This window comes from Natrix helvetica (assembly GCF_964273705.1).
Source record: "Natrix helvetica genome assembly, chromosome: 3".
NCBI classification, from domain to species: Eukaryota; Metazoa; Chordata; class Lepidosauria; order Squamata; family Natricidae; genus Natrix; species Natrix helvetica.
The window spans coordinates 36,750,894-36,778,354 of NC_138549.1; the positions used below are offsets into that span (position 1 = coordinate 36,750,894).

General features: G+C 37.0%; 1 protein-coding gene across 3 annotated transcripts in view; it reads left to right on the forward strand.

Moving 5' to 3' along the window:
• The first annotated feature begins 69 nt into the window (after nucleotides 1–69).
• Nucleotides 70–27,461, forward strand: part of TSGA10 (testis specific 10) — a 46,952-nt gene continuing 19,560 nt past the window's right edge. For 2 of the 3 annotated variants that reach the window (XM_081946780.1, XM_081946778.1), the window contains exons 1-14: nucleotides 421–625; nucleotides 3,839–3,958; nucleotides 6,356–6,571; nucleotides 7,601–7,666; nucleotides 8,963–9,133; nucleotides 10,172–10,327; nucleotides 11,450–11,623; nucleotides 11,751–11,828; nucleotides 13,516–13,667; nucleotides 14,935–15,050; nucleotides 18,962–19,116; nucleotides 21,883–21,938; nucleotides 22,297–22,465; nucleotides 27,115–27,213. In XM_081946780.1, coding sequence (XP_081802906.1) covers nucleotides 569–625; nucleotides 3,839–3,958; nucleotides 6,356–6,571; nucleotides 7,601–7,666; nucleotides 8,963–9,133; nucleotides 10,172–10,327; nucleotides 11,450–11,623; nucleotides 11,751–11,828; nucleotides 13,516–13,667; nucleotides 14,935–15,050; nucleotides 18,962–19,116; nucleotides 21,883–21,938; nucleotides 22,297–22,465; nucleotides 27,115–27,213 — 1,785 coding nt within the window. In that variant the 5' untranslated portion in view covers nucleotides 421–568. Of the gene's footprint in view, nucleotides 103–420; nucleotides 626–3,838; nucleotides 3,959–6,355; nucleotides 6,572–7,600; nucleotides 7,667–8,962; nucleotides 9,134–10,171; nucleotides 10,328–11,449; nucleotides 11,624–11,750; nucleotides 11,829–13,515; nucleotides 13,668–14,934; nucleotides 15,051–18,961; nucleotides 19,117–21,882; nucleotides 21,939–22,296; nucleotides 22,466–27,114; nucleotides 27,214–27,461 lie in introns of those variants that run through there. The other variant, XM_081946779.1, reaches the window with a different exon arrangement.

Genomic DNA, 27,461 nt, shown 5'->3' on the forward strand with positions numbered 1-27,461 from the left:
GCCCGCCCGTTCCCGACGTAGTCGCTAGGTGTTTTAAAGCACGAGCGGCGGTTGAAGCGGCGGAAGCGCGCCGCGCGTGCGCCCATGAAAGGGCGGGGTGAGGTAAAAAACGGAGCATTACTCGGCCGGCTGAGTGTAACAGGTATCGGAAGCGCAAGGGGCGGGGGGGAAGGTTACCAGGAGACGCCGAGGAGCCGAGAGGAGACATTATTGTGGCAAACCGGTAGGAGGCAGCGCGTCCGGGGAAGCAGGCGGCGTCTCTAAGAGAAGCCTCGTTGGGGGCCGACGCCGCTAGTGCTTCCCTGCCTGCCTACCTACCTACCTGCCTGAAGGGAGGGTGGTGGGGTGGGGGTTAGGAACTCCTAGCTGGCTGCACCTGCCGAACAGTTACGGGGCGGGTGGGCGCGGAGAATCGGTCTGGTTGCTCATTGGCCTGTCTGGCTTGAGAGGGAAAAAGAGGCGAGGTAGCGGGTAAAGCCGAGAAGCGAGTTGAGGAACCCGGGAAGGAGAGAAGGAATGAGAAAAGGCAGGCAGTACGCTTTCTGGCGCTCACAATTTAGCTGCCGTCATGACCTCCAGGAAATGCCCTGGGCGCAGGAGGAAAAAACCAGAATTTCTCGCAAAGGTACAGAGAGTGTCCGTAGGGTACAAGGATAAGGAAGGCAGCCTTCTGGCAGCAGGGGTATTTAGCAACTTTGAGGAGGGAGCCGAGAGAAAACCTCTTCTGGAATGGGGGTTTCAGGAATTTTATGAAGATGTGAGGGGGAGATGTGATCGTCGTTCCCAGTTTCTGTTAACCTTCCAAGAGGAAAGTTACAAATAAACAAATTGATTGTCTTTAGAACTTTATGTATGAGTAAGCCTCGGAAGAAAATGTAGAGATGCAAACACATGGTGTGAATGTTACCTAACTTAGTTATATTTTTTAGAAAAAAATGAAAGGCTGGAAATTCATGTTGCAAAGAGAACAATTCTCTCAATTTGGCCATATTGCCTGAATTCTTCATTGTCCTTTTGTTTAAAAAAAAAATATCAACAATCCATTCTTACAGTTCAGGTATAGATTTCTCCTATGGTATGGTCATTCTTTTACCTGCTTCCGTGTTTAATGGCTCCATGATATCCTAGTGATATAGCCAAGAACACACACAGTTTTAAAACTGCATTTAATTTGGAAAGGATAAATTTTTTAAAAAAAGTCCTTGGCATATATGGGAAATATCTCAGCTTTTTGATACATACAGCCACCCATTTCACTATGGTGATTCTGAGCAGCTGACAACACAAGCAATAACAAAAAGTAGAATACATGACCAGTCCACTTGGGTCACTGTTAGAAGGAAATATTAGCATACTTTTAAATGATGAATCTGACAGCTCTTACAAGCAGTTAAACCACATTTCCTTGTGTAGTTCATTTATATTATTGTTAAAAAAAACTTTCTAGTTTTCTCATGTATCCATTTCGCCTGTCCCTAATCCATTGAAGCAGTTATCACTATGGTACTTCCACATCTTGGTTTCATTTGACATTTTAGAAAGTAGGGAAGCTGTGGGGCAGAATTGTTGGCTCATGGAACTGGATAACCAAAATATGTGCCTTTAGTGGTTGACTGGATTGTTCTGCTGTTTGATAATTTAATTATAATTTAATTCCATGGAAATTAATTTTAAATAAACATAGAAGGATTTGGATTGCATTTGAAATACTGTCACATGTTTTTTTAATCAAAACCCAAAATCAATGGGCTCCCAAAACTAACAAGTACCCCTTGGTCTTTAGGCAACACAAACACAAGCACACACTGGGTAGTACTCACAGTTCCTTCTTACACACTTACCCAGGTCTACTAGTACTCTTACTACTAGTATAGCCTACTAGTATACTCTACTACAATTTGTGAGCACTACTGCTAAAGAATAGTATTTCTGTCTAGTAGCCCTAGGCTGCTATCAGTTGCTTTGTTTCCACTCTCACTCTCACTCCCAGAACAACTCCAATGCACCAACTACACCCCTCACAACAACCCCCACCTTCTTTTCTGCTTGTTGCTGGGAAGCTGGACTGGCTAGGGAAAGGTCTTAAAGGGGCAGGGCACCATGAGCCCAGCTGCTAGCTAATTTTCAGGCAGCCTGCCCTCACAAATATTCTGATATTTCTTTTGAAATGTGAAATTTGCTATTATTGATACTGAATAGTTTATACTTTATTTTTTATACTAGTATTGAGTTTTTAATTCACATTTAATAGTTCCATTATTTGACCACTTTAAAAGAAGCATAATAGAATAATTGTCTTCTTATACTATGCAATATTAAGTGCATGTATTGGAATAAATACCAGTCGAACAAAATTTTCATATACCATATTTGCATTCATGCTAAAACTATTCTGAATAACTTTGGGTACTAACTGCATTTCTAATTTCACTTGACTCCTCTGATCAGTGGAAGTGACTAATTTTTTGAAACCACCAAAACCTAATTTACAGCCAACTGTTCATTATGGATATGACTATTGGCAACTATTTATCAATTGGTGAAGTATCAGATGTGTATATATCAAGAAATTGTCCAAGCCTTAGTTTAATTGATCTCAGCCCTGTTGCTATTATCCAAGTCATTTTTCTGTTAATTGACTAGTTGACACTTCCTGAAAAGTATGATGATGTATTCTTTAGTAGTGTATAATTACTATCTTTGTTTCCATACTCTTAATTAATTGTTATTTGTATATCTATTACATCTTTACAGTTGTTGAGAAAGTCTCAATCTTTATTTACATTTTTCCATTTTATTTCAGTAAAATGTCATGGCCATTCCTGCAATGGCAAGTCTTGCTTAGTTAGTCATGCTCCAGTCACCTCCAGACTGGACTACTGCAAAGCACTCTACATGGGACTGCACTTGAAAGCATCCTGAAGCTTCAGCTGTTACAGAATGCAGCACTGGACCATTATGTGCACTCCTAAAACAGCATACGTTATATGTCTATTCTTAGAGCTGTATTGGTTGCCTGTATTTATTTATTAAATTTATATTCTGCACATCTCACTCTGAAAGGTGGCAGCATATATATCAAATAAATAAACAAACTTTGGTTTTTAGTCTAATTAAAGGTGCTTGTTTTAACCTTTAAATCCCTTCATGACGTGACTAGACTACCTGAGGGAACACTTCTCCCAATTACATCAGCGGCCCCATTAGATCTGGTGGAGAGCACATACTTATGGGTATCATCAGCTTCAGACTTATATTTGGTGGGTCTCAGAAGATGTACCTTTTCTCCCCACCTTATGGAATGTTGTTCTCTCCGAAATTATTTTGTTGTTATTATTTTGTAACTTGCCTCATTTATGTAATGCTTTCTAAAAACAAGTAGCATTTTGTCTGGCTTAAACCAGTAACATTTTCTCAAAATTCCACATATGTCCCCAAACTTAAAGGTTTCTCATGATCTATGTCAGATTTCCACAGTATTGTTCCTTCCAGATATGCTGAACTACAATTCTATAATTAACCACTACCTTAGACAAAACCAAGTTGGAAAAAAACTAATCACTGTTACTGAATTACTTATAAAAATGTTGACAGACTACCCCATTTGAATCTTCCCTTCAGTATGGTACAGAATAAGTAGTACTTAAGCATGATTTTTCCAAGACTTTCTGAATCCATTTAACATAGTCCCTATTGAACCCTGTCAATTTTATTTTCAAGTAAAGTTGAATTAATTAGGCTAAATGTATTTTCATATGGCAGTAACACAAACCTTGCATCTTTTAGCTAAATGTAGCAATAAATACCATAAATAAAGTTATTTTTAATTGTTTTATAGAGAATCACAACAAGAGAAGAGCTTGCATTAAGAGGTCCATTGATTGAAAGTGACAGAACTTCAAAGACTGAAGACAGCTTTAGGAGCAAAGACAAAATAATCCAGGAATTGCTCTTAGAGGTGTTGTCATATATTTCTACTGTTTTGTAACAACTATATATGGAATAAACTTCCACTGACATAATTTGATTAGATTGCTGTAATGTGAGAAAATGGTTATGTATTCTCCATAGAGATGAAGGGGCAAGATCATGGGCTAGGATCAGTGATGACATTTTGTCATTATGACTTAGTACCTCTTATACTAATGGTCTCTTACTGTGTGTCTCCAGAAGAGTAAGCTCACTTACTTATGGATATTATAGAGAGAAGCTAACCGCCTAGATGTATTAAGACTGTTTAGTTCTTGTCAGCCTGAATTCAGTCCTCATGGCAAAACAAGGTTGAGGTTTATTTAGAAAAAGATAAAGATTGTGCTTGTCACTAAGAAAGTAAGTGTAAAACTTAATGTAGGTTGTTGATTACAAGACTGCCTATATGCAAATGGATGATAGCTACAACAGGAATTTATATTATCATTATTATTAGATGATATATCATTTATTGTGTTTTGAGTGTTCTTAAACCTAACAGTATTAGTAGCAGAGAATTAACTTTCCTAATGTGATCTCCTCACTGGAAGACCATAGATTATTTTCAGATATCCTGAAGTTACTAGACAGCTTGGTGTGTCATCTGAGTAGTAGCCTATGTTCAATTGTTTTAGTTCTGGAAAGAAGATGTCAAATTTGGTATACATTTAGTAGGACAGAATTTAAAATATATTCTCATTTGGACTCCACATTTATAACTAAGTTACCATGCATCTTATAGCATAACTGAACTTGCTGATAATAAAACACAGCTTTGAATTCCTTCGAGAAAAATCAGTGTAAATCAAATAGTTTTCTGGGAGAAAATTTGGTAGAATGTAAATCTTTCCTGCTCATTATGCAGGATAAATGTCTTACGTTCCTTTACTGTCTGCTAATTAATGTAGTGACCCTGCTTGTTAACATAGAGATCAAATATAGCTTAAACCTACACTCATCATTATCCTAGTGTTTTTCCCACAGGTGCAGGATCCACTAGCTTGAACCTTCAGTATCTCTCCAAAGTAGGTTTTCTAAACAGTATAGTGTATAATGTTGGCAAGAATTTATTACTTAGAGATATTATTGAAATCTTAGCACTAAACCTAGTTTTGCTACTTTTAGTCTGTTTGTCTTTGCTGCTTCATAAATGACAGATGACCCACATTATCCCAAAATAAAAACTGCCTACTACTGAGACCTCTGAGATGTCCAATAGAGATTCAGAATGTGTCAAGAGCCATAGAAAAAAATCAATGATATTGGGCCTTAAGCTAGAGGATTAAAACCATTCTATCACTAGACATATGTGAATTATATTCATAATATAAATAAACTCATCTATTCCTTTCAGAACAAAGGGGAGAGCAAGCTATGGAGATCAGATAGTTTAGTCTAAATTTTGAGTTTCAGAATACAAATGGAAGTAAACTCTGTTCCTTAAAATATATCTTTGAACATTTCAATTAATTTACCCACTAACCTAAGTGTAATACCTTGGTGTTCAACTTCAGAAAATTTAATTCTGACCATAGCCCAATTCTGAAAACTCCTTTTTTACTTTGGGCTATATATGGCATTTTTGTTATCCAATCAATCAATATTGTGAAGCTTTTCCCACATTCTTTCTTTATGGTTTAGCTCAAATTGCAAAAACATAGCTATTTGTAATGCTAGTTCTATGTGGATTTGAAAATGGGCTGTTTTCCTATTCAACCTATCTCATCCCACCTCCCACTTCCTTTCCTGAGAGCTTGCTTAATAAATTTTACAGGGAGCAAAATGTAATTAACGTAATCTAGGGCCTAGGCTATTTCACAAGTACCAGTAGAAAATGGCCTGAGCTGGTTTTCTAGCCTACATGTACAGCATGAACTGAACTCTTCTTACTTAAAGTACTTTGTTCTTCCCCCATCTCCTGATGCAAAAAGTGGTGGGTTGCAAAATTGTAGTGTAATTCACTTAGTGTAGTGTTTAATTGAGAATATACATGCAGAAAAAATGATACGTTGATGGCCAGGCAGCATTCTCTTATATCTCTTGGTTGTTTGCCAAATAGTGAGATCTTTTTTCTGCTTTGTATTTGGAGGGGCTAGGGAGAGTTTTGTTTCAGCAAGAAGTTAAGCTAGTAGCCGAATTGTATTTTGTATTCTCTGTAGTTGATTGGTTAGAGGGAATACGGATTTATTCATTACTTTCCTTGCCTGTTTTCAATGTTTTGTATTCAGCAGCAATCAAAATAATCTCATAGCTGATGGCTGACTCAAAATGCTTTATAAATATTAGTAAGTGGAAATAATGGGATGCAAAGTCTTACTTCATCCAATATATTAATAAAATTGTTTCTGTGATTAAAAGATATATATAAATGTGTTTGTCTCACCAGATTGAACATCTAAAAACAAAAAATCTTGATTTGGAGAAGCATGTTAGGAAAATACTTAACAGCAAAGATAAAGTAACAACCCAAGTGGACAGTTTGACCAGTGAGAATGAATATCTTTGTAAAGAACTTGCTCATGTAGATAAGGTAGCTGAACAACTGGAAAAAGAAAAAGAGTTTGCACTTGATAGTGCTGGCCAGGAACTTTCAGAAGCCAAGGTACTTGATTTATATATATGCAGTGCAGTTATAGTACATGTTACATTGTTTGTTTTAACTGATGGAAAAACTGGGAAAAAATGCAGTAAACACAACATTACGGATAATCTTTGATTTATATCCATTCATTCAGTGACCATTCATGTCAGTGCTGAAAAAATTACGTTACAACTGGTTTTCAAGGATCCAGCTGTAGAAGTGCTCCTGTGTTCCCATGATCATGAGCCAGGCACTCAGGTGCCCAGTTCACAATTACAGTGTCACAACAAGCCACATCACAGGATCCCTATTTGCAGATTTCCCTGCCAGCTTTCCACAAGCAAAATCAATGGGAAAAGGGAAGGTTGTAAATCACTCAACCTTACGTTGTTCTCACTATATTTTCTCCTGAGGAGCTCTATACAGAGTACAAGATCCCAGAATTTGTTTACTCCATATCACCCCCTGTCCACTACCCCCACCTACATTCCCCAGCCCTTTTTCTGAGCCCTTCACCAGCACATCTGCCATCACCACATTTGCCTATACTCCTTGCTGGCCCTCCCACAGTCTCTGCTGACCTACCCTCAACCTCCTGCACCAACCTGCTTGTAGACCTCACCAATCCACTCCCATTCAGCGTTGCATGTCTGTGATATCTCCTATTCCCACCATACTCCTTACCTGATTCCCACTTTTTCCTGGGTTACAATAGCAACTGGGATTGCCATTGCTAAGTGATGTCTTGGTTGCCTAGCCCTAAGTGCTCTCATAAACAGAGAGTATCTATATTGTTCTAATTACATTGTAAAATTATTGTATCCATGATTTAATATATGCACGCATAGTTTTACATGTAATGATTGCTCTTCAATGAAAGATATATAAATATGTGATTTCTGCAAGATGAGAGAAGTGAGCCCATTATTTCTATCTTTGCTATATATCTGGTATTTCACCATAGCCCATATTGCTATTTCAGCTTATTTTATGGAATAATTGAAATAGATTATTGTCATGTAAATACTTAAATATTTTTTTTCTTTCTAGTCTCAGATTAAATTCCAACAAAATACTATTAAAAAATTGGAACATACGGTCAGCATTCTTAAATCTGTAAGTTTTTTGTATGTTTCCTTTGCTAGTGTATATTATTTCACTTGTTTTAAATTGGATACTTATTTTACTTGACATTTAAATTATTTCACTAAAAGTTTAAGATACTGTATACCTATGAATATTATAGACTTATAAGCACAAACTCCACAGTAACTAATTAAAGAGAATAAAATTACTTCATGAGCTATAGATGAAAACTATAAATATGATATAATAGTAGAAATGCTAAAAGACCAGGTAAAATACAAGAGAAACACCAGAACACTGAATAAAATAAAAATAGGGGCAAAGACCTAAAATCAGGATGGTCAATCTTTTTGGTTTAGGACCATGCCAGACTTTATATTGGAGTACCAGATACTTTGCTGCCATTTTTTGACAAAATGTTATCTAAGTTTAAAACATTTAAAATTATTTCTGATTCTGGATCACTGAAGTTTCTGGGTGATCTTTAAGGGTAGCCTTGTGTAGAATGAATTGTAATATAATAATACAAATGAGAAATGAGAAGGGCATACGTGACTTGCTTCAGTGCATCCAGATTAAGCTGCAGCTAATACACCAGCTCAAATTGAATGAAGACATCCATCTAAAAGGGGATGTCCAAGGTGAACTCCAGATTCCAAGTCTGGCCTTGCTGGAAGAACATGAGAGAATGAAATATAAAAGTAACACAACATGGGCAAAATAGTAAATGATATACATCTTAAGTAATTTATACAAGTAATAATGTCTGTGTTCCAAACTTTCTATTTTATGGCTACCAGGGCTTTTTAGCAAATTTTCCTAGGAAATTCATATAAAAATAACAGAACAGAACAAAATAGAATACTTTATTTGCCCAAGTGTAATTAGGCACACAAGGAATTTGTTTCTTGTGCGGCAGCTCTCAATGAGCTTCATAATGATGATGATAATCATCATCATCCCAATAAGGGGGTAGTAAAGAAGATAGGAAGGATAATAAAAATGCTACAGCCATACGTGGGTTAGTAGATTTGAACTTCATATAAACTTCATTCTTCAATTTGAAAAGAGATATGTAATCGATTCTGTTAAATTTTTAGATTAAATAATAGCATTCATTATTTAACATTCAATGGAATTTATTTTTTTTCTCTTGCCAACCTTTACTTAACAAATTCATAGAACTAATATTTTTTTCAGAAAAAAATATAATACAACAACTTTGAATTAAAAGTAAATAAAATACTTAGATTCTTATGAACAGAATTTCTATAAAACTTTAAACATGGGATTTAGTAATTGTGCTTTTTCACGTGTACATAAAAGGCGGCCCTGGATGTTGAAAAGTCAGACGGAAAGCTCAACAGTTTTGTAAAAAGAGTAGAAGAAGAGAAAGATTATTATAAATCTGAAGCAGAAAAATTGAAGAAGATGTATCGAAGTACAAGTCCTAAGCGCCTGTCTTGTTCAATTTCAAAAATTTCCTCCCCAATTCAGGTATATATTTTCATTTTCTGAAAATACAGAGTGTATGCATTTAATTTATATAATAATGTAAAGTTTTCAAGCTGACTTGGTGAGGGTGTGTGGAGTGCTGGCTTTGTTGCTGTAAGTGGGTTGATTGGCTGTGTAGTTGCATCCTGATTGGTAGATGGAGTTGATGTTTGTAGATTGGTTGGCTGTTTTGTATCATCCTGTGTGGCTGAGGTGCTGGCTGTGTGTCCGTTGTTCTTTTGTGTTGTAATGACCTGTGTGCTGAGTGGGGTTCATTTGTTGACTAGGGCTGGTTTCCAGATGTCTGGTAGGCGGGAGGTATCGTCACGTTTATTCATGTTGTGGGGGTGTTTCTCTATTTCGGTGGCTTCTATAATTATTCTCTTGTTGAAGTGTTCTGTTTTGGAGATTAATTCGGTTCCTTCAAAATCAATTTCATGTCCTGTTGCTTTAAGGTGCTGGGAAAGGGAGGAAGTTTTTTCTTTTTTTCTGACTGCATTCTTGTGTTCTGTGATGCATGCATTTTTTCTCCTATTAGTTTGTCCAAAGTATGTGGCAGGGCAGATTTTGCATGGTATTTCGTAGACGCCTTGGTTTTCTAGCTGGATCTTGTCTTTGGGGTTTCTTAAGATGTTGACTATTTTTTGGTCAGTGCTGAAGGCTGTCTTGATATTGTGCTTGTGGAGAATTTTGCTGATTTTATCTGTGGTGCCTTTGATGTAAGGGAGGAGGCCGATGCCATTGTCCTATTCTGTGTCTCGGTTCTTGGGAGGAGTCTCCCTTTGGATTAGGTTGGTAATTGTTTTTCTTTGGAATCCTTTGGAGATTAATACGTTTGTGAGAGTGTGTAATTCAGTTTTCAGGTGACCTAACATTATGAAACTAATAAAATGTTCAAATAGTTTGAAATTCAGAATATTGCAAATTAAATTTATGTATTCTCCCTTCCAAAAAAGAAATAATTTCAAAACGTTAATATAAAATCTTGCAATAAATTTTGTATATATGAAAATGGGCATTTTGTCTCCATTAAACATTTAGGGAAATCAGAGTGATAAAGAATGTCTACAAATTTTGATAGAACGTGATGAATTCAAGACAATGCTGGAAAAGTATCAACGTCATATAACAGAACTCCAGGGCAATATTAAAGTTCTCATGGCAGAAAGAGACAAAGCTGTTTGTCTTTATGATCAGGTAATTTTTTAATAAAACATTTTGATAAAAACAATTTTTGTTATAGTACAAGGGATTATATAAGTTCCAATATATTATAAAATGTCTTCTAAGTATTTAGGTTAATCTTAAATAGCCTTATAGGTTTTGCCTCCCCTAAGGTAGATAGTATTAAAGGTTTGAATTGTCAATAACTTTCCCTACATTTTGGAATATATCTCCGTAGCTTTATATTTTAACCAACTTGTTAAACTGTGTTGCTCTTCTAGTCTTTTGATGGTTTGATATTTTTTTGTATAAAGGAAACAAGTTTTATAAATTATATTCCTTTTATTGGACCTTTAGCTCCATATTTGTCTTGTATGAGGGATGTATAGTATTGAGGTATAAGAGGGGGGGGACTGTGCTGGCTTTCCCGTCTGCTGGCCCCTCAAGCTGAGCCCCAGGAACACCGCCATCCCTTACCTCCGAGGCTGGGAAGGGGCTCCGGCTTTCCAATGGAGGGAGATGGCATTCCCCGTCCAAATTTCCCTCCCTGTCCCGGGCTGCGGAACTGGGTCATTGATGGGAATGTCCTGCCACCCCTACGGTGACCCGGGGATAGGCAGGGAGGTGTGAGGACTCCTGAAAGACAAGGCGGAGCTGGGACATGCTCACTGGACAGCTGGTCTTCACGCACTCATGTGCGCCAGAAACCAGAAGAGTGTGCCGGAAACCAGAATTTCATCTGCTTTTCTGGTTTCCAATGCACACATGCGCACACTCCCGTTTCAGCACCCGGTGCCGAAAAAGTTCTTGCATGCTCCTGTTTCAGCACTCAGTGCCTAAAAGATTTGCCAACACTGCCCAAGGTTATAAATCCTAGAAGGGAACAGATAATGCTGAAGAACAGAGCTGTTGGTGCATTTCTCCCTGAATCTCCTAAATTTGCTAGTCCTTGTTAATGGCAGAAGTTGTTCTATTATTGTTATTAAAGAAAAAAATAATTATCTCTTAAGTCAAATTTTGTACAAATTATGGGGAAGAGTTTTGGTTTTCATCTCAACCACCAAATGTCTAGGATCAGATCTGTTAATAAGTTAAATATTCAGTAAATATTTAGCACAAATAGATCCATGCCTCATTATTAATTTTAAATACCAGGCACAAGAAGAAGTAAATCAACAAAGAAAAGAACTTATGAAAATTCCCAAAGCTTCTACAACTGCAGTGACTGTTCAGGCTGTCTTGAGACGTGTGGAAACAGAAAGGGATGCAGCCATTTCTGATTTTCGAAGAATGGCCGCTGAACGTGATAGCTTGAGAGAGAGGTTAAAGGTTTGACTTTTTATCTAAGCTCATTTAAGTAGTATATGCATATTATTCCATATTCCCAAAGATTCAATCTACTAAATTAAAATTTAGGACTCTGAAAAATAATTAAAATGATTTTTGTTTGATGTAGATTGCTCAAGACACTGCATTGAATGAAAAGGCTCACCTGGAACAGAGAATTGAGGAACTGGAATTAAATATTCAAAGCGTAAGAAAGATGTTCTTGAAATATATTGATAAATGTTAACACTTATCAGTAGCTAAAATGTATGAATATAACAACTTGATAAGATATATTGAAATGCCTTTTTGTACAGCTTCATTAATTATGACGAGTAAGCCAACCACTTTAAGCCAGTTCTAATGTTTCAGGCACTGGACTAGGAGTGGGGGTGGGTCCAAGTTCTACTCCTGCCTTAGACATGGAAACTGATTAGGCCACTCAGTTTCAGCCTGGACACATGGCAAACCACTTCCAACAAAAATATATGTACTTACTCAGGCAATCATCAGGGGTTAAGACTATCATTATAACAAAATAAGAGACAGCAATTCTCAGGCTAGACTTGGCAACTATGTAAACATTCAATAACTTGTATGAATTTGTATGAAATGTAAATATTTAGCTACCTTTGTTTATTGTGTGGTTGAACTTGTGGATAATGTAGTTCAGACTGGAAAAGAACCTCTTGGTTTTGGCAGTATATTGATTATATATTTATTCCTAATTCTGCAGTTTACACTATTGAACATCCTACCAGAAAGGCAATCCTTTAAGTGAAATTCTGAAGCTCAGCAAACCATTTTTTCATTTCCAAGAGGCATGCACGTCTTCTATTCTCTGTCATACTTCTTTTCTCTGTGTAGTTTTGATTTCACCTTGCAGTTGTGTTTGTAAAAAAAATGCTCAAGAGGTTTGGGATAGTTTTCTTCCCTGCATATCCTTTTTCAGCATTATTGGAGATAATACTATTATTGGAGATAAGCTAGTGTTTTTAACAAGGAGCTATTGACCATCAAGGAAGCTTTTCAGAATTGGGACCTTTCCCTCAGCTTCCATCCTGTCCTTAAAAGCTTGCCTCCACTCTAGTGAAACTTTGGAAGCTGTATTCAGCAAAAATAGTATTCTTATTTATAGGCTTAGATTATTTTAGTGAATCTATTGCCATTACACTCCCCCTTTTCCTGGGAGCAGACAGAACTATGCTGGAATGACTAAATTGAGCAAAGAAATGTTCCAACTCTTGTCATGGGACCAACCCAAAAGTCCTTATCCTCTTTTCTGTGGCTTATATATTGCCATGGAAAGCCTCTTCCCTCCACATGAGGGCCTGGGAACAGTTTGGACTTTACAGTGATCTGCCATATATGAAAAGCCTGCATACCATCAGTCCATTTCATTCTTTGTCAAGGCATGTTTTCTGAGTCTGTATGTGAGTTCAACAAGGTTTACAGAATAATAGCTTGGATAATCTATTTGATTTCTGACAGAAATCCACAACTCACAGCAGATCTTTGGAGTACTCTTTTTCAACTCTTGTGAAGTTCCATCACTCTAGATATCATCACCTACAACTGATGGAGAAACTGAGGAATAAATGCCAGAATAATACTTATACTGTTGTGGAAACTGCCAGCAGAATAATTGGCCAAATATTCTACCCATAGTAGCTCATGGTAATACATTGCAAGGGCCTTTTTCTAAGATACATATTAGTCCCTATGTTTATCGTAAAAGCATATTCCTATTTTGATAGGAAGACTTCTTTTAGAGGAAATTAGTTTGTTACTCTACAAAAAAACTTTTCCTTCTATAGAAAATTGGGAATGCAAAATTTGAAGTAATCAGATGAAAGTGAAATAACTGTCTGCAATTCTTAATGATTCTTTATCAGCTTGACAATGAACGATTAGAACAACTATCGAAAATAGCACTGTTGAAGGATGCTATTGAGTCTGTAGAAAGGGAGATGAAAATATTGGCAAGAAGGGCATCAGATTCTGAAAATGAACTTAACAGACATAAAGCAGCTAACACTTCACTAAGGTAAAGAAAATAGATTGAAACAACTATGTATGTTCATTTAATTTAGGCCTAGATGCAAGCAGTTCTTCACTTTAAAAAAATTCTGATCTAAAAATATATTTTATATTTTGTTAATTGCAGAAGCTTATTTCATACTGTAGTTCTAAATATATTGGTGCCTGACTTGAATGTTAAGGATGATTCCCTTTTTTAGACATTTGTGGCAATATATACTATCAATTTATAGCATCATCTAGTCACTGTTCTGGTAAAAAGCCTGAATCTGTTACTAATACTTTACAACAGTAATGTCTAAATGATATTGTAAACATAATTATGTCTGAAACTATTTATTCTGTTGTAAGCAATGATATAGTTCAGTGATGGCAAACCTATGGCACGTGTGCCACAGGTGGCACGTGGAGCCGTTTGTCAGGGCACGCGAGGCGCTGCCCTGTCAGCTGGCCAGCATGCATGCGCGCGCTGGCTAGCTGAGTTCACCCTTTTTTAAAGCCATTTTTCGCCCTCCCCAGGCTCCAGAGGCTTTATAGGAGCCTGGGGAGGGCGAAAAGAGCCCCCCCGCCCCCCCCGGAGGCCCTCTGGAGGCTTCATGAGCTTCCCTGAAGCCTCCAGAGCGGAAAAAAACGGCTCTATGTGTAAACCAGAAGTTCGGGAACAGACTTCCTGTTTGCTCGGAGGGTCATTTTGTCTACTCCGGAGGCTTCAGGGTCCCTGAAGCCTTCGGAGCGCTTAAAACGACCCTCCGAGAAAACCGGAAGTGACTTTCCCGTTTGCTCGGAAGGTCGTTTTAAGCGCTCCGAAGGCTTCAGGGAAGCCTCTTGAAGGTCCCTGACGCCTTCGGAGCGTTTAAAACAACCCTCTGAGCAAACTGGAAGTCACTTCCGGTTTGCTCAGAGGGTCATTTTGACTGCTCTGAAGGTCCCTGAAGCCTCCGGAGGGCTTTCGGGGGCGCAGGGGAGGCTGTTTTCGCCCTCCCCATGCTCCTACAAAGCCTCTGGAGCCTGCGGAGGGCCAAAAAAGCATGCAAAAATGGGGGGGGGTCGCGCCTGTAGTGCATGCATGCGCACTGGGGGGTTGTGCATTGCATTATGGGTGCTGCACGCCTGCACACGACCCCCCTGTGCTCCCCCCACTTATGGCATGCGAGCCAAAAAAGGTTCCCCATCGCTGATATAGTCATTATCACTAAGTTGTTTTTATGGGTACTGCTCATACTGTTTATGGGTACTGCAAAGATTAATTTAAATGCCTTTTTGTTAATTTTCAGCATACTGAATGAAAAGATAGAACATAACTTTACAGAGGCAGAACGACAACTTTCAAAGAAAAAGCATGAATTACAACTTACTCAAGAGAAAATTATGTGTTTGGAGGGAAAAATTGGTATGTATATTGGTACAATTTGGTATGTACCAAAAAAGTGGTATGAAAAAAATGATAAATAACATTTTAAAATAAAAACTTGTTTTTAGCTTTAAACATGTCACTTTTATTATATATGAGTTGTAAATTCTTTTACTAAGAACGTTGCTTTAAAATCCTTGAAATAACTCTTATTGATTCATTTTATTGATGGATTTTATACAGATGGTACAGAAATTACTCACAATAAAAAGAATAAGACATCAAACAAATTAAACACCGTAAATTAATAATAACCATCATAAAGCATTTAGCATATTATTAAAACATTGTTAAAGAATTATTAAGCTGCTAATGAAATATGTTGGTTGATCATCTTACTCACTCTCATTTGAAGTAGGAAGCTCTCTGGGTAAAGTCCAAAGAATTGGTGGGGGCAATATCTTATGTTGTCACCTGGGAAAAAATTGATCCTGAGGAAGTTGACAATCATTGGTGAGGTGAGCTCTATCATTGGGAGGCTTGGTTCTTGCCCCACCTGACTAGTGCAGATGGCCAAGGAGAAAGTTATCTCCAGGCCGACTGATGGGAGGTAGCGGTGCCAGATCCACAAGGAGTTGGCCTTGGATTCAGCTGTGTTGAGCAACTACAAGCTAGTCTCCAATTCTCCTTGGATGTGTATCATGGTTGTTGTTATTACTATTATTAAATGTTGGATTATGTTTATATATTTTGTTGAGATTTATCATTTTGTTGCAGATGTTATATACTAATTTTTGTTAGCTGCTTCGATTCTGTTGATGAAAACACCAGAAAAGTTTACATAATTAGCTATTTAGCTATTAACAAACATACAATTCAGAAGACTGAACTAATAACATGGGCTCATGCCCGTTCCTCATGTCATCTCAAAACCTAAATACAATTTTATTAAAATAATAAATATTTGTTTTTCATACTTCTTTTATGATTTTCCTATGGTAAGAAGAGACACTTTTCAATAGAACTACTTCCAAAACACTAGAAGGCAAGAAAAGAAAAAAATAGTTGGAAACTAATCAAGGAGAGAAGCAACCTGGATTTAAGGAAAAACTTCCTAATAATGAGGACAATTAACCAGTGGAGCAGTTTGTCTTCAGACGTTGTACGAGCTTCATCACTGGATGTTTTTAAGAAAAGAATGGACAGCCATCTATCTAAAATGATACTATAGGGTGTACTGGTTGAACAGGGGGTTGAACTAGAAGACCTCCCAGGTCCCTTCCAGCTCTATTCTGACAGATTGATTTAGTGATGGTAAAATTTCCAACCACAAAAGCAAATTTCAATTGATTTATATTAGTCTTATGGTATTCAAAACACAGTTTACAGAATCCCTAGTCAGAATTCTCAGCATGAGAAAGCTGCCTGGGAATTCTGGGATTATAATATTATTGCAACTCAAGGATCCACGTTGAGGAAGGTTATTTTACCTTTTGACTCTTAACTTTGAAGATGTCATATACTGTATGTTTAGACTGAATGATTCTCACAGTAGATTTTAAGAAGTTTGTGTATTTGAATAGTAATTTTCATGTAATTTTTATGAAAAGACATTTCTTTAATAGTTCCTTCTATTCAGTAATAGCAATAACAATAATTTCCATTTATACCTATAAATTGGATATTCCAAGTGTTCTCAACTGCTAACCTAATTGTTTCCATGATTGTTCTGATTTTTGTTGGGCAAAGAGTTAAATAATCTTTTGAGCCATTGCCATCCTTTCTCAAGTTTAGATTTCTGTTCTCTCATTAAACAGCTCTGAAATAATCCTCCAATCTATTCACTGATGTCTGTTAGTTTATGAATAATTGCCTATAGATTTTCTAGCAGATCCTGCTGAAAGCTAGCTCCTGTTGTTTGGACTGCTGAGATTGAAATTCAGCAACGTCTGTATTTTGATTAAGGTGTGGGTTTTGGTAAAGAAGATATTATCAATATCTTACTTTGCTGAAGAAAAGGCATGGCAACAATTTAATGCTTTCTATCATCTTGTTTTTCCATTTGACTAACAGTGTCTGGGTCTGCTGCCAGTATAGTTTATCTAGCATAGCCTACCAGAAGGCTCCACCAAACTGGCAGAAAAGTGTGGTCACTGCAAGATCCATGCTGGATCATAAGTACTTTATACCTTCTTAAGCATTAAAGATATTTGATACATATTTCTATGAAATTGTTTTAACTTAGTAACAAGTCAGTGGCCAAATAGTGACTTAAGAGCATCATCCAGTGATATTACAAAGTTTGTCGTCATTGGAGATAATTTAGCACAAGAACAGTCAAATCTAGATTCGCATTCTACCCCACACATCCCTGCGACCAATCCGCTCTCACAGAGAGGGACTCCTCCGGGTACCTTCCGCTAAGCAGTGCGGGCGGGCAGTGCCTAGGAATAGGGCCTTCTCTGTGATGGGCCCAACCCTCTGGAACGACCTCCCCCCCGATATTAGAACCACCTTGGACCTCCGCTCCTTCCGCAAGAAACTCAAGACCCACCTGTTTCGACTAGCCGGCCTGGCCTAATTGTAACTGTAATTGTACTTACAGAGAACACCCACTACTGACCTTCCTGGATGGCTTTTTAAATTTTAAATTTTGGGGTTTTAAATTGGTTTTAGAATTGTTTTTAATTATTTAATTAGTTTGGGTTGTATATACAGACGGTATGTTTGCGTTGTCTTGTCTGATGTTTTATGTTATGTTTTGTTGTTTTTTACACGAACGGTCTGTACACCGCCCCGAGTCCCTAAGGGGAGAGGGGGCGGTCTATAAATTTAATAAACCTAAACATAACCTAACCTAGATGATGCTATGAAATGCTAATAGGAAGGGACCAATCCCTATTAGTTGCTTTTTCTGGATTTAAACATGTAAACAAAATATTTATTTGCTGCAAGGTAGCTAGTGGGAAAGAATCCACAAGCCTTGTGAGAACAAATTTACTTTTATGGAAATCAGAAATATATAGCAGCAGGCAGCTACTTGGAAAGACTGAACCAGAAGTATATAAATGATAATCATCATTTTGAATTGGGCTTAGAGCACATACTGAATGATGTTTTGGAAAGCTCAGTGTTTCAGAAGCCTCATTCTCCAACTCATGCACAAAAATGCGTCTCCTGCCATTTTCAAACTGATGTCTCATTCTTGCAAGACCTGGGGAACAAAAAGGTTTCTTAAGAATTGTGAGAATGGGATACCATCTTGCAGAAGAAACAGGAGGCCAGCTTGCAAAAGGAATGTGACATTGCTTGGGGAAAGAACATGAAGTCAGCTTAAGGAAGGTATGGCACATGCAAGCGATGGGATGCGCAACTTGAGAACAGTGTAAGATGGCAAAGGCCAGGGGTGTGGGTCTTGAGGCAGCACTTTTCATGGCAAAGGTGCTGCAAGGGCTGAAGTAGAGGTCTGGGGATAGTGGCAGCTGGCTGAAACAGCATAGGGTTATGTAGCTTGGTAGAGGAGATAGATGGGGGGATCTGTATTTGCAGTGGTAAGTACGGGAGGACTGCCAAGTGCCTGAATTTTGATTGTGTGACGATGGGTGTGTGTGTGCTGTATTGCCTGTAACTTTAAGCACAGGTTGTCAGTACAATTGTAATTTCAAACAGTTGCTGAATGACTAGTCATAAATTGAGGACTGCCTGTACCAACAAACCATAGCTTTCACACAAACATTTTGGTTTCATACAGAAGCATTCCTAGGGGAATGGGAAATGTCAAAAAAAATCAAAATGGCAATCATGTGATTGAATTCTTTTATTATGTGCACAGAAACCATCTTGATGTCCCCCATCTCACCCAGGCCAGGTGAAATGTATTCTTCGGAGCTTTGCTTGATCAGCCTGTATATTAAATTGGTTGATAAATTGGTTTATTATTTTGTTTTCAGAACAACTTTCAAAAGAAAGCCTGGAGCAACAAGGACATATATGTACCCTTAAAGATACAATAAATGAGATGGAGGCAGAAAAGGATTCTTTACAAGATCTTCTAGAAGATAAAAGAGAAAAAATTCTTACATTAGAAGAAAGTTTGGCCATTCAAGTAAGTTTAAATATGTGAATGCCTCTGTAGTTTTGATTAATGCTGTTTTTGTATGTTTATAGTTCTGTTAATTATCGAGAACTTTATTTTTAGAAAACTGTTTTTCAAAGCATATATTTTCAGTAGATCAATCAAAATAAAACATATAACTCATTTTTTAAAACATATGAATATCATGTCAACACAGTGATAGACATTGGAACAATTATATTTGAATACTGATTTAATACGCAAGTTTATGAATTAACGTTCTGATTATTGCTGACTTTTAGGATTGTTGAAAAAATATATGTTTATATGTAAATTATAAACACATTTAAAAATTCTCTTAGGTCCCAGAACATTATTGTTCAGGATGTTTTAAAATGGTATACCTTTTCTTAAAATAGGTTTTTTTCTCATTTTTTAGAAATAGCCATCCTTATGGCCAATAATTTCTAGTTTTTATGCAACACATGTCATAATACTATTTGTACTCAATAAATGTAAAATAAAACTGGTTAGTTTTTGTACTATTAGAAAACATCCAAAATTTGAAGATTAGTTTAAAATTAAAATCTCTGTACCTAAAATCTTTATATACTACAACTTCAAGGCTACAGATTATTCTAAATTTAGGTGTTCTCAGTGGCTGTGCACAAAATAGAACTCAGGTTTTGTTCCAGGTTAAAAAAAAAACACATCATCTTCTGCATGTCCTGCAATCCATTTCCAGTTATCTGCTGTTCAACAGAAACAAAACCATAACGTTTTGGCTGTTTAAGGTTTCAGATGAAACAAAATCTGGAGAGATTTTGCAGAGCGAGTAGGGCAAAGCCGATGCCATTTCCCTCCACTTCTTTCTTCAGATGACCTCTATGTTGTTCCAGCACTTAACGTGCAGTGCTTCTCTCTCTGCTTTACCCATACTCAACAAACATTGATGTCACAGTACTGCATATCCCACTGGATTATCAGTGCCCTATCTTTTCTTCCAGTCACTCTCAGTTGTTATTGATGTCCAGTTCAGTATATCCTACTGATACAATTGACCATTCAATATTCACAATACATAACCTTTTCTTCATCACCTGCATCCTTTTACTGATATTTATATGTTGTCACAAGGAAGCTTCCCTTGAACTTACATTCATCCAAACTATCAGAACAACTGTGTTTCAGTTGTGGAGCCAGATGGTGTAGTGGTTAGAGTGCAGTATTGCAGACTACTTCTACTGACTGCCAGTTGCCTACAATTTGGTGTTTCAAATCTCACCAGACTCAAGGTTGACTCATCCTTCCATCCTTCTGAGGTGGGTAAAATGAGGACCTAGATTGTTGGGGGCAATATACTGACTCTGTAAACCACTTAGAAAGGGCTGTAAAGCACTGTAGAGCAGTATATAAGTCTAAGTGCTATTGCTATTGTATCTAAAACATAGCAATCCTACTTCACTCTCTATATAAGTAAAAAAACCTGAAACACATATGTGTCACTTTCGGTGTGGAGCATCAGAATCAGCTATTCTATGGAATGTTCCTTTTTGTAAACTTTTTTTGTTTAATCAGGAAAATATATTGCTAATTATATGAACTATTGGGAATTGTTCTTCGAACCAATTAGATAGATAAAGATTATTACTTTTGTGAGTTCTTGTATGAGTCCTTTCCATGACCTAAACAAATATGTTTTTGGCAATAATCTAACTTAGAATGACTTCAGATGGCATTCTGTAGCGCTAAACAATTTTAGAGGGCAGGAGAATTGAATTTGAAGATTTTTTCTGTTCAACTTGAACTATTATAAATAGGGGACAAATAAGACATCCAAGGTTTTTATTTGTTTGGGTCTAGATCAAAATATTAAAGATTAAAAACTTCTCTGATAAGATGTTGATCAAGATTTCCCCTTTCTGCATTATTTTTTAAAAGTCTGGATATGGCAGCTGTGATAAATGTCATGTTTTGCTGAATTGTAAATGACAGTACTTCTTTAATTGGGTTCTGTTTGAAAGAATAGAATAGAACAGAACAGAACAGAACAGAACAGAAAATAACAGAGTTGGAAGGAACCTTGGAGGTCTTTTAGCCCAAGCCCCTGTCTAGGCAGGAAACCCTTCACCACTTCAGACAAATGGTTATCCAACATCTTAAAAACTTCCAGTGTTGGAGCATTCTCAACTTCTGGAGGCAAATTGTTCCATTGATTAATTGTTCTAACTGTCAGAAAATTTCTCCTCAGTTCTAAGTTGCTTCTCTCCTTGACCAGTTTCCACCCTTTGCTTCTTGTTCTACCCTCGTGTACTTTGGAGAATAGTTTGACTCCCTCTTCTTTGTGGCAACTCCTGAGATATTGGAACACTGCTATCATGTGTCCCTTAGTCCTTCTTTTCATTAAACTACACATACCCAGTTCCTGCAACCGTTCTTCATATGTTTTAGCTTCCAGTCCCTTAATCATTTTTGTTGCTCTTCACTGCACTCTTTCTAGAGTCTCAACATCTTTTTTACATTGTGGTGACCAAAACTGAATTCAGTATTCCAAGTGTGGCCTTACCACACTTTTTTCTAATTCACTAATTTCTTTTCTTTTCAAATCAGCTACATATGATTCCAATTTATTAAGTCCATAATTGTGGAAAAATATGTGCTGTGTAAATCTACATGTTATTGCCCTCTTAGTCTTATAAATGTTATGAAAAGATGTTTTAATTAAAAGAAACATCTGGGTTTTTGTTTGTTTCATTCTTCTAACTAACTAAAGAGAAATTTTAATTTATTTTCAAGGAAAAGACAATTTCAGATCTGAAAAGTATTCTTTCTGGCATGGAACATTCATCAAAGTAAGATTCAGAATTCTAAATTTTGATTTTCCACTTAAATGTTTGGATTACCTCAATGTATAATGCTAGAATTATTATTTAATAACTTCATTTATTCTATATTTATCATATGTAAGTAATTTTTGATTCCTCAGTACAGAGAGGGATTTGAAGTATGATTTTAAAAATTATAAATAGAAGCCAGTTTTAAACAATTGTTTTAAATTATAGTATTTCTATTATGGGAGAAGTGTGACATTGTATTCACAGTTGTCATATTGTTATCCATGTAGAATTGGTATTATGAAGAGATTTTATGTCAGTCCTTTTTTGCTAATATTTTATGTGAAAATTTTGTTTTTTTTTAATTGTTACATAGGCATTCTACTGAAGCATTATGCAAGTATGAACAAGATATTGGCAGACTACACCAATTGTTAGATGATGCTAATAGTGAACTTAATCAGACTTGCAGAGAGAAAGATATGTTAACTAGGGAACATTCAAAACTAAAGGAACAACTTTGTGCCTTTAAGCAGGAAAATCAGGTAAAAGGTCTGCTTGTTCATTTGTGTCAGAAGCATCATAATGAAAATAGGGCGTATTATACAATATAAAATATAAAATACAATATTAAAATATATACAAGTTAAACAAATCTTGGCCAGAAACTGGCAACATTAATTGTGTTCTGTCTCATTGCCATGAGGTTCTCAAGTGAGCATTGATCAGGACACAAAGGACAGATATACACATATGTTGTTGTCTGCATGTCACCACAATCGCAAAGGGCAGAGACCACCAGATTGCCCTATTTGTTCAGAGTAACTCTGGAACTTGCTGTATCTATGCACAGTTTACTCAATGATTTCCATACTTCCCAGCTTTCATCAGACCCAGGTGCCAGCTCCTCCATTGGTTCCATCCAGTGCTGGTTCTTTGTAGCTTTCCATAAGTCCATTTTGCTTTTAAAAATTTCAGTCTTTTATATAAAATATTAACAGCAAATACTTGCTGTTTGCCATTATATCTCTGTCCCATCATCTCTCTATCCTTCCATTAAATCCCTCTTCAAATCCTATTTAGTAAATTTCTGAACATTTACCTTTGTATAATTCTTTAACTTTGATATTTCTATCAAAGTTATCTATAATTTATTGGATCATTTTTTTCAGCAAAGTAACAGTTACAGTTTTGAAAATCAGTAGTTAGATGTATGTACATTAAGAACTTTTCTCTGTCTAAATGATTTAAGTATAAACAAATGCATAATTGTACATATGCTATATATTTCTGTGAATGAACAGGGAGGCCTGATGGAGGCTGTGTGTAAAGTTCTTATCACTCAAGGGCTGAAAATCCTGCTTGGATTTTAGCAGAAGATTTTTAGCTTCTGAGCAGAAAGGAAGTGCAGTAAGGTGAATAGAGGTGAAAGAGGGCTCTGGGAGACCTGGTGTAGGATGCACAAAAGTGTCTCTCCTTCAAGGGCTGAAAACGCTGCTTGGATTAGCAGGGAAGATTTTCAGCTCTTGAGTGGAACCTTCCAGGGTCTTCTCCACCCCTATTGATGTACTTTGCATTCCTTATCTGGGATTTCATTTGCTTAACTAACTTCACAATTGCTTAATAAGTGCAACTGGGAGTGCCAGGGTTGTGGTAATTGAGCACAGCAATCAAGTGGACAGTCATGTAGTCTCTCACTTGATAATTTCACCCAATGACTCAGATTCTGCTATGAGTTGTGTTGTTAAGCAACAACCACCTGTGCTTGCCTCAGATTGCATTGTTAATAATTATAAAGGTAAAACTGCATGCTATCCAAATAAATATGATGAAATCCCATTTTCAACTTCTTTTGAAAATGAAACTAACATTGGACATCTACTAAGAGATGGAAAGATTTTATTTTTATTTGCCTTTTTTATGTCAAGGCAGCATACATATTTATGCTCCTAACCTATTTTCCCCACAATAACAATTCTGTGAGGTGAGTTGGGTTGAGAGAGAGTGACTGCCCTAAAGTTTTCCAGTTGGGTTTCATGCAGAAAGGAAGACTAGAATTCACAGCCTCCTGGTTTCTAGCCCAGTACCTTAGCCACTATTAACCAATGTTTTATTTATACAAAATGATCAATGAATTCTGGTGCAAAATTAGGATAAGGAAGATCGAAATTCAAGTCCATCGTCTGTTCTGACCCAGCCTTAGCAGAAACAAGAAACAGACTCCTTATCCCCAAAAAACCCTCTTTGTTTATCTCATGTGAATTAATGGCATTCATACACTGAAAAGTCCAGGCAATAGTCCTTCAAAGAGTTAACTGCAGAAACAGACCTTATCGGTTCCTTGAGATAATTGCCAGACTGGGAGCTTCCAGCCACCAAGCTGTAAATTTAGTTCTGGCAGAACCATGATGAGCAAATCTTCCGTCTGAACTGTTGTCTCCTATAACCACCACTCCCCTTTCCTCTTATTTATTCTTCAGCCAGGGAGGGCCCATTCAACATCCATGTGTGCCTTTCTTCCCGAGTCAACTCCTATCCTCAGTTGTTCTCCTCTTCTAATAGCTATGCACATCTGGAACAGGTCCCAGCTGTTCTTCCTCCCCACTTATCTCCACCTCCGAAGGCAGCTGCCTCTCTGGTAGCTGGGAAATGTTAGACCTCCCTGGCTCTATCTCTGCTTCCAATGCAGAGCATCGATCAGAGCCTTCCCCAGACTCCAAAACTGGCCCAAGTTCCTCCGCAATCCCCTCATTGTCCAGGTCTGTCACCAGCTCTAACTGGCAGCTGGCAGGCCACAACACTATCAATCATACAACATCAGTGGATAACTTTAAAGCCATTTTTTCTCCAAGGGATTACCATATTTTTCAGAGTATAAGATGCACCTTTTTTCCTCAAAAAAGAGGCTGAAAATCAGTGTGTGTCTTATACACTGAATACAGCATTTTTGCCTCCGGAAGCCCCACCCCTTCACCAAAATGGCTGTGCATACCCTTATTGAGGCTTTCAGAGAGCTCCTGTGGGCTGGGGAGGGCAGAAATGAGCAAAAAATGGGGCGTTTTTTGCCCTCCAAACCCTCAGCAGCACTCTATAAGCCTCCAAAACAGGCCTATTTTCACAAAAAATTGGACTTTGTTTGCTCATTTTTTTGGGGGGGGGGTCAATCCCCCAAGAGTACTCTGCAAGCCCCCCCAAGGCTATTCATGCCTTTGTTTTGAAAAAAACAGGCCCGTTTTCACAAAGAACGGACCGTTTTGGGGAGGTTTGCAGAGTGCAACCCCCCTCCCCTTTTTTGGAAAGCTCTTTAACTGATTGATGAGAATTAGATTGATCAAGTGTTGTGCCAGCAGAAACAAAGTCTTAGGTGCTGCAGATTGTCAGCGATTTCCTTCTCCAGAACATGGATAAATACATCTGGAAACATCTACCTACCTACCTACTCTCTCTCTCTCCCTACCTACCTACTGTATTTCTCTCTCTCTCTCTCTACCTATCTATCTACTGTATTTCTCTCTCTCTCTCTCTATTTCTCTCTCTCTATCCCTCTACCTACTAACGTACCTACTCTCTCTCTCTTTCTCTCTCTACCTAGCTACTGTATTTCTCCCTCTCTCTATATATTTCTCTCTCTCTATCCCTCTACCTAATAACCTATCTTCTCTTTCTCTATCTCTCTCCCTACCTATCTACTGTATTTCCCTCTCTCTCTCTTTCTATTTCTCTCTCTCTATCCCTCTACCTACCTACGTACCTACACACTCTCCCTCTCTATCCCTCCATCTACCTACCTACTTTTTAAAAAAAAAATGCCTCTTCAAAGCTTTGGTGCATCTTATAGTCCGAAAAATACGGTATTTATCATACTCTTTTTAATTGAAACAAAATGGAATTAAATCTTGTACTCACTTCATTTTTATCTTGGATATGTGGGGAAAAAATGCATCCTAAGGAATGGGGGATATTCTTGTGGTTTATCTCTGTTGAACACCAAAAAGAATGCATGAATTAAGGATTCATGACTTACATTTGCTTACCACCTTTTTTTTTTGGAATAAGTCATTTCATTTGTGCAAACTATGCTTTACATATTGAATTTGAATTGAATTTATTATATTTGTTAGCCGCTCCCTCTCCACAAAGGGACTCGGGGCGGCGTACAATAAATAAAAACACATTAACACAAATATTCCATTTGTGTTAATTAAAAGTTATCAAAATTTAGGAAGGCAGTAATATAGAAGTCATAACAAAGTAAAGTGGTTTGTTTTTCATTTTGCTGCAAGGCTGTCAATCACCCTGTTCCTTGAACTTTGTACGTTTTTGTCTTTTTATTCCATAAGCGTACCAACCTCTTCCTTGAAGTTCTGACTTCCATACTTCAGCCGAACAAAAGTCAATATTTTATCTTTTTTTTTCTCATCCAATTTTTTTAAGTGATTCAGTTATGTTTACATTGGTTAGTGATGCTTCCTTCATGGAATCTGGGTGTCTGTTAGCAATAATGAGCAGACCATTTGAACTTTTAGCTATCTCAAATTTACAGCTGTTACACTGAAAATAGCTTTTTGCTGGTGTTTACTATGGCCTATCATGAAAGTAAACGAGTAGGTCTCCTGCTAATCCAATAATTATAGCTTTCCACAAATAACAAGTGATATTATTCCCAGATATATGTTTCTACCCAAGATTGTTTCTAGTTTTCATTTTAATTAAGGTCATTATGTTGTCAGGATTTCTTTTGGCTTCAATAAGACCATTAGAAAGTTACCCTTAACTTCACAGAGTTTCAAAGAACTTTGTATTTTGCCATGAGTAAACTTGTGCATTTAAGAAACAAAATCAATAATCAGTGTGATTGTTTATGAACTATAGATAGACAAGAAAGGTCTTGTTAACATTCTCATAGTAGAATGCATATTGGATTATCTGTTCATTTGTATAGTATATGTCTTAGAAAAGTTTCTGCTACCTCAGCCCTCTGCAGGCCCACTCATCTAGGGCGAGGGCTGTGTCCACTATAGCTGCTCAACTTTTATTGAATAAAGGACGACACTACTGCAATACATTTTCTCAATTTTAAATGTATTTCTCTTTTTATATGTAACAATGCAACTTATTAATGTGTTTAAATATCAAATCATATTTAAAACATGAATACATTAAACATAAACAATGCTTTGTGTTTGTTTGACAGCTTCTATTTGAGAAACTAAGTAAAACTCAGAATGATTTTGATGACATGAAGTTGAAATCTGAAGATTTTCAAAGATTGAAGTCCTTACTGAACTCTAAAGTAAGCATATACTTTGAAAAGATACCACTATAAAAAGGCTTAGTACAAGGCTTCCTGCCACAATAAGCAATTTCAAGATGTCTCTTTCTTTGAATGGTTGGTGCTTAGAATGGGTGTGGGCAATTTGACCCCCATGCCTTTTTTTAAAACTCCCAGAGATTCCTTTAATTATTGGTAATTATCTGATTATTGATAATTGAGTGAAGAATTTCCTATCAGTTTGAGATGAAACAACACAGGAAAGACAT